General features: G+C 58.2%; 1 protein-coding gene across 2 annotated transcripts in view; it reads right to left on the bottom strand.

Annotated features, from left to right (window-relative positions):
• SPI1 (Spi-1 proto-oncogene) overlaps positions 1-6727 on the bottom strand; it is a 28621-nt gene extending 21894 nt beyond the window's left edge. The window contains exons 1-2 of one of the 2 annotated variants that reach the window (XM_011963363.1): positions 6460-6727; positions 3783-3879 (exon numbers count right to left, since the gene is read on the bottom strand). In XM_011963363.1, coding sequence (XP_011818753.1) covers positions 3783-3879; positions 6460-6504 — 142 coding nt within the window. In that variant the 5' untranslated portion in view covers positions 6505-6727. Of the gene's footprint in view, positions 1-3782; positions 3883-6459 lie in introns of both variants that reach the window. The other variant, XM_011963362.1, reaches the window with a different exon arrangement.
• Positions 6728-6934: the final 207 nt, after the last annotated feature.

A 6934-nucleotide genomic window follows, 5' to 3' on the forward strand; every position in this document is an offset into this window, starting at 1 on the left:
GGTCCTTTCTGCTTTTGCACTTTCTGTTGCCTTGACCTTGGATACCTGTCCCCTACCTATGGTCACATATGAATTATGAGTTCCTTCTCTTAGCTCAGCTGCCACCTCAAAGGCCTTCCCTGACCACTTACATGAAAGCAGTCCCCCACGAGACACTCCGCATTACATCTATGGAAAACGGTCTTTTTGTCTGATTCTTTTTTTTTGTTTTTGTTTTCGAGCTGGAGTCTCGCTTTGTCTGTCACCAGGCTGGAGTTCAGTGGCGCGATCTCGGCTCACTGCAACCTCTGCCTCCTGGGTTCAAGCGACTCTTCTGCCTCAGCCTCCTGAGTAGCTGGGAGTACAGGCGGGCACCACCGCCTGTATTTTTAGTCGAGATGGGGTTTCACCATGTTACCCAGGATAGTCTCAATCTCTTGACCTCGTGATCCACCCACCTCGGCCACCCAAAATGCTAGCATTACAGGCATGAGCCACCACGCCCAGCCTGTTTGTCTGATTCTTTATGTCCCTGTCCCCTCGCTGGAGGGTGAGCTCTGTGAGAGCAGTGGCCGTGTCTGGGTGCTCGTCATGGACTTCCCAGAGCCTACAGCGTCTGGTACATAGCATATACTCAGAGACTCTTTAACGGATGGAATAGGGAGGAAAAGTGGATCAGAAGGGAAGTGGCTGGCAGGATGGACAAATAGGTGGGTGGATGGGAGGGTGAGTGCACGGATGTGGGGGTGGGTGGCAGATTGGCTGCCCCCTGGGTCAGTAGAAAAGAACCCAGTTGGTCTCTCACATAGCCCTCTGTGCTTCTCCTACTCCCCAGCCGCTTAGTCCCTCCTGCTTCGGGGGATGCAGTGAAGCTAGCACAGGCCTTGTCCTCTGCACATTACCTTACCTCACCGATTACATGCCTTACCTCGCTGAATCATCACAGCTCTAGGAGGTAAGTATTTTCATGCTCTCAGTTTTATAAATGGGGAAACGGGCTCAGAGAGGCTATGTTACTTGCCCCAAGTTTTCACAGCTGGTGAGTGATGGAGTCAGGGCTGGGCCAAAGCTTTTTCACTAAGCTTTGGTACCTAAAAATGTGGACAAAGAGGACATGCAGGAATTGACGGAAGTGTGTGGGGGTCTCTATGATTGAGTCTTCAGACAATACCTTCCAGCGGGTATAGAAAGGGACAGCCTGGCTGGGCGTGGTGGCTAACACCTGTAATCCCAGCACTTTGGGAGGCCGAGGCAGGTGGATCACCAGGTCAGGAGTTCAAGACCATCCTGGCCAACATTGTGAAACCTGTCTCTACTAAAAATACAAAAAATTAGCTGGGCGTGGTGGAAGGCGCCTGTAATCCTAGCTACTTGGGAGGCTGAGGCAGGAGAATCGCTTGAATCCAGGAGGCAGAGATTGCAGTGAACCAAGATCATGACACTGCACACCAGCCCGGGCAACAATACAAGACTCCATCTCAAAAGCGAAAGGGGGCTGGCCAGGCGCTGTGGTTCACACCTGTAATCCCAGCACTTTGGGAGGCCCAGGCAAGTGGATCACTTGAGGTCAGGAGTTTGAGAGCAGCCTGGCCAACATGGTGAAACCTTGTCTCTACTAAAAATACAAAAATTAGCCAGGCGTGGTAGTGCACGCTTGTAATCCTAGCTACTTGAGACGTTGAGGCAAGAGAATTGCTTGCACCCAGGAGGCAGAGGTTGCAGTGAGCCAAGATGGGGCCACTGCACTCCAGCCTGGGCAACAGAGCAAGACTGTCTCAAAAAAAAAAAAAGAAAGGGACAGCCCAGCCCAAATGCCCTGATTGGCAATGATTAACAGTGGGACAGGGCCAGGGCCGAGGACACCTGGGAACACTGGTGGAGTTTCTGGAGGAATTGGGGGCTCATGACCAAAACAGGGTGCTCAGGCATCCAATCAGGAGTCATTCCTAGAGCCCCACCCCAGATATAAGGAACCTGCTTGGGCCCTGAACCAGGAAAACACATGATTTCTCTAAAGCGCTCACTCCGTCAGGCCCAGCCCCAGGCTCACTGGTTTCCAGCTATGTGGGCAGCGCCCTCATATTACAGGAAGGAAAACAGTCTGCAAAAAGCCCAAAGGAAATGCACCCAAGCCCAGTGAACTGAAGAGGGATTGGGGCCAGGGAGAATGCATCCTTGATGGAGGAGGCCCGGCAGCACTGTTTGTGGGGACCCGAGCCACCAGGGGGCGCCTGTCCTGGGGCCCAGCGGGAGCTCCTGGAGTCCTGGAACCGCTTGGGAAGGTGGGTGCACGGTCTGTGAGTGCCCCAGACCCGGCTCTTCACCCTGGTAGGGAGAGCTGAGGAAGGAGTTGGAGGAGGGGACTTTCTCTCTACATTGCCTGGGTTTTCCACCGAGAGGATGTGTTTTTTATATAATTAGAAATAAGCTTGAAGGAATTAAAAAGGATATTTTAAAGGCTTTCTAGACCTGAAAGATTCTAAAAGATGCCTGTGCGTTCCCAGCAGTGGTCTGGAGGCATATCCGCCTACCCCCAGGATATGGCTTCCAGTCTGAGTTCCGGATGAATCTGGGGCCCTAAGTGTGAACCAGGCACATGTGGATCCCTAGCTGGGCCCATCAGGTTGAGATTGCCACAGGTGTATCTGCAGAATGGAGCTACAGGCATGACTGGCCACAGGAGTGGCCTTCAGGAGTGACACCTTCCTAGGCTGTGGGCCTCTGCCCTCTGAGGTGCAGACACCCCAGTTGCTGGTCTGCCCGGGTCCCAGACGCCCTGAGGAATCCCCCAGTGACGACTCACTCACTGACTGGGCCACCTCACTTTGGGTCAGGGATGTCCACATCAATAAGCCAAGATCCACTTCGGGCAACCTCCCACAGCCCCCTGCTCAGGTCCCAGGCACCTAATGCCTCTCTCCCATCCCCTGAATTTGCTCCAGGACGGAGGCTGGGCTAGGGGGTGAACAGTCAGACCCAGAAGGACTGGACAGACAGAAGGACCTCCTGGCCCAGGCCTCTTCCTCCCACCTCAGCAAACTGGGGGCCTCGGCCTCTGCTGAACAAGAGGTCCCCATAGGGTTTCCTTTGGTCCAGCAGTTCCCACTTAGGGGTGATTTTGCCTCCCGGGGGGATCTGCCAATGGGTGGAGACATTTTTGGTTGTCATGATCGGCCGTGCCCCTGGCATGTGGTAGGTAAAAGCAAGGATGCCACTAAGCTTCCTATGGTGCCCGGGACAGCCCGCCCCGGAATCATCCCCCCCAAAAGTCAGCAGTGCCACGGTTAGGAAAGCCTGCCAACCACACATGGCAGTGCCACGGTTAGGAAACCCTGCCAACCACACATGGCAGGGAGGGTGGATGTGCCGGCCGGGAGTTTGGGACGAAGAGAGTGACGAGAACAAAGAGGAGGAGGTGGGTAGTTAGGCAGGGGCAGAAGACAAAGCACAGGACCTGGAGCGGACAGACCTGGGTTCCACCCAGCAGCCGTGTGACCTTGTGCAAGTCTCCTAGCACCCTACACCGGTTTCCTTGTTTATAAAAAAGACTACGAGGACAGAACCAGCAGATAATCATGCAAGAAATGAACCCTGCACCTTGACACACTGCAGAGGCTCCATAATGGAGGTTCAGGTGCGGGGGTGCAGCAAAGATGCTGCAGTTCACTTCCCCTGAGAGCAAACTAGATCTGATTCTCAGAATTCCAAAGAGGTCCTGGGAATCATTTCTTCTTTTTCTCTCTCCAGACCCCAGGAGCCCAGGCTGGGCCGGGGAGTGGGGGCGTGGCAGGACCCGTACTCACCGCTGTGGCTCTCCCCATCACTGCTGAGATAGGGGTAATACTCGTGCGTTTGGCGTTGGTACAGGTCCGTGTCATAGGGCACCAGGTCTTCCGATGGCTGCTGAGAGAGGAGATGTCAGGGCCTGCACCGTGGGGGGGACCAACCAGGCCTGCAGCACCCCTGCATGCTGGGTCCCCACCACTTTCCTTGGCTCAATGACTGTGTTGGGCCTACAGCCCTCCCTCTGCCTAGAATTGGGACAGAGAGTGGGGCAGGGGACCCGAGAGGCCTGAAAAGGGGTGACAGGGACCTTGGGGGTCAGAGGTCAGAAGAGGACCAGGGTCCCCCTCTGCTGGGCTACTCCCCATAGCCACCTCATGCTCACACTCACACTCATGCCTGTGTGCCCCCATCCTCATCCCATACCCCTCTCCTGGTCACACTGATGTGCATGTCCACACGATCCCTGTGACACCCTCACACTCATAATCCCACATGTAGACTCACTCTCATAGCCCCCACCCACCCCCATGCAGGCGCCTGCACACTGTCCCTCTCACACACATCTTCACACCCACTCAGAGGTCACCCACCTCACAGAGATACTGTACACTCAGCTCATGCGCACACGCAGTCTCCTTGATTGACACTCGCATGACACCACGTTCCAGCCATCAACACGCACACTCACCCCCAGAGCCACTCACATTCCACCTGCACACTCACCTGCACAGCACACACTCGCCTGCCCAGCCGCACTCTCACAGCCTATGCCTCTCACACAGCCTGGGCAAGAGTGGCACCACAGTGACCGTCCACACTGATGGTTGGTGCAGGGGTCACCTGGGCAGGCTCAGGGGCCGAGCGCATGGAGGGCCTTGATCCCCTCACTCTCCCTCCTGAGTCCTCCCTAACCTCCTCCTTCCCTCCTCACCACCACCCCCACCATGTCTCCTTTGCTTCCTCCTCCCCCTCCTCACTACCCTCTGTCCTCCTTTTCTTCCCCCTCCTCCCTGTCCTCCTTCTTTCCTCCTCCTCTTCCTCCCCCCTTCCTCCCTCCTCCCTCTCCTCCTCCCCCTACTGGCACAGACACAGGGCCGTGCACACCCAGGAGCCTTCCCAACAGTCGTCAGCCCTCCCCACCCCCACAGTGTGTGGCCCAGGATTGCACAACAGTCACTGTGGCCCTCAGGGCTGGGCTTGGGGGACTGGGGCTGCCTTGGGAGCCCACCCTACCAGGAGACACTCAGAGTGACCCTGGAGCTTGCAGAGAGGGCTGGGGGGCCTAGGGACAGCCCAAGGAGCTCTGCCACCCGTTCAGCTCCACCTGGAGTTCAGGATTGAGAGGTCAGGGGTCAGAGACGGTGGGCCTATGGCTTTCTTGAGGCAGAATTGGCTCTTCCTGAGACAACCTCCATCACCCTCTGCCTGCGCCGCCCGCTTCGTGGTCCCAGGTGGGAACGGGTGTCAGGGTATGGATGCCACAGCGGGCTGGCTGGTCCTGCCCGGTCCTGCCTGCGTTTGGCCAAGTGAGGAGGCCAGGAGCCCAGCACTGAGCCTGCCCCTCTGGGTTTCCAGGTAGTGCAGCCTCGCTGCAGGATGTCAGCCTGGCTCTGGTCGGATTGGTGTGATGTCAGGCCTGGGGTGACTCCCAGCCTCCTGGGGTGGCTCTGAGCTGGGGCACGGTGGGGGAAGGGAGCTGCCTCTAGGCCAGGAAAGTGGAGTCAGGAGGGCATCCTGCCAAGCCCTTCCCGGCTCCCCTCAAGCCTCCCTACTCCTGAGAGGTCATGGGGTGGGAAAAGGGGGAAGGGTCCTCTCAGAGGGACCCTGATCTGATACCTGCCTCAGGCTGCAACTGTCACTGAGAGTGAGGAGCACTGGCGATCTGCTTCTCTTCTCAGGGTTTCCTGGGGTTCCTGCTTCTTCACCCCCAAGATCCAGTCCCTGTCCTTGTCCCAGCCTCAGCCCCCATTCAAACTCGTCACATGCTCACCCCAGGTCCCACCCAGCCCCAATCTCAGTCCCGACCTTGTCCCAGCCCTGTCCCCTGCCGCATCTCTCCCTGAAGTCCAGCCCTGGGGCCAGCCTCAACTGCACTGTCTCAGCTCCACTCCTGGCTCCTTTCCAGCACCGGCCCCTATCTCCTGTGGGTCCCCCTGTGGGCCCATGGCCCTGACCCTTTGGTCAACAATCATGTCCTCTGTGCCAGGCCCCAGACTGGGTGTTGGGGACCCAGAGTTCCATCAGCCTTGGTGTCCAGGAGCCCCAAGGCCATGGGCCAAGGCTTCTGCCTGTTGCCTCCTGCCTTCAGCCCCTTCCTGTCCAGGGGATCGGCTTCCTCCAAGCCAGTCCCCCCACTCTCTTCTACCTCTCTACCACCACCCTCACCATCCTCAGCCCAGCACCCTCCCCAGGAGCCCCGGCCTCCGCCTGCCACCCGAGCCCTGTCTATAAATAACTGTTCAGGCCCCACCGATCACAGCCCCACCGTGGGCCCGGCCTCAGCCCGCCAGGGCATGCTCCGAGGAAGCCAATGGCCCCCTCGCTGGGTCTCAGGCCAGGAGTTCCAGGGAGGAAACCCTGACTTCCCACTGATAGCAAGCCAGGAGGGCAGCGGGTGGGCTGGCGGGTTCATGGGCAGGCAGGCAGGCGTCCGAGGGCCACGGGTTGGGCTGGTGGAGGAGTCCCAGTACTCACAGGGGGGACGAGGGGAAACCCTTCCATTTTGCACGCCTGTAACATCCAGCCGGGCTCCGAGTCGGTCAGATCCCCTGCCTCGGTGGGGGCCAATGCAGAGCCCCTCAGGATGGGGTGCCCCGTCGGGGGCTGGACGGTCGTGGGGCGGGTGCAGGGCTCAGGCCTGCCCCCTGAGCTACAGGAGCCCTGCGTGAGCCCCCTCCCTTGACATTGCAGGGCCAGCACAAGTTCCTGATTTTATCGAAGGGCCTGCCGCTGGGAGATAGTCCCCTTGGGGTGACATCACCGCCCCAACCCGTTTGCATAAATCTCTTGCGCTACATACAGGAAGTCTCTGGCCGGCTGGGGCAGGTGGTGCTCAAAGGGCTGGCCTGGGAAGCCATGGGGTCCAGGCCCCCTACCCAGAGGAAGCTGGGACTGAGAGGGATGACTTTGGGGGCTAAGCTGGGGAGGGAGGATGGGAGGGAGAACGTGT

The sequence above is a fragment of the Colobus angolensis genome, unplaced genomic scaffold, assembly GCF_000951035.1.
Source record: "Colobus angolensis palliatus isolate OR3802 unplaced genomic scaffold, Cang.pa_1.0 Scaffold61, whole genome shotgun sequence".
NCBI classification, from domain to species: domain Eukaryota; kingdom Metazoa; phylum Chordata; class Mammalia; order Primates; family Cercopithecidae; genus Colobus; species Colobus angolensis.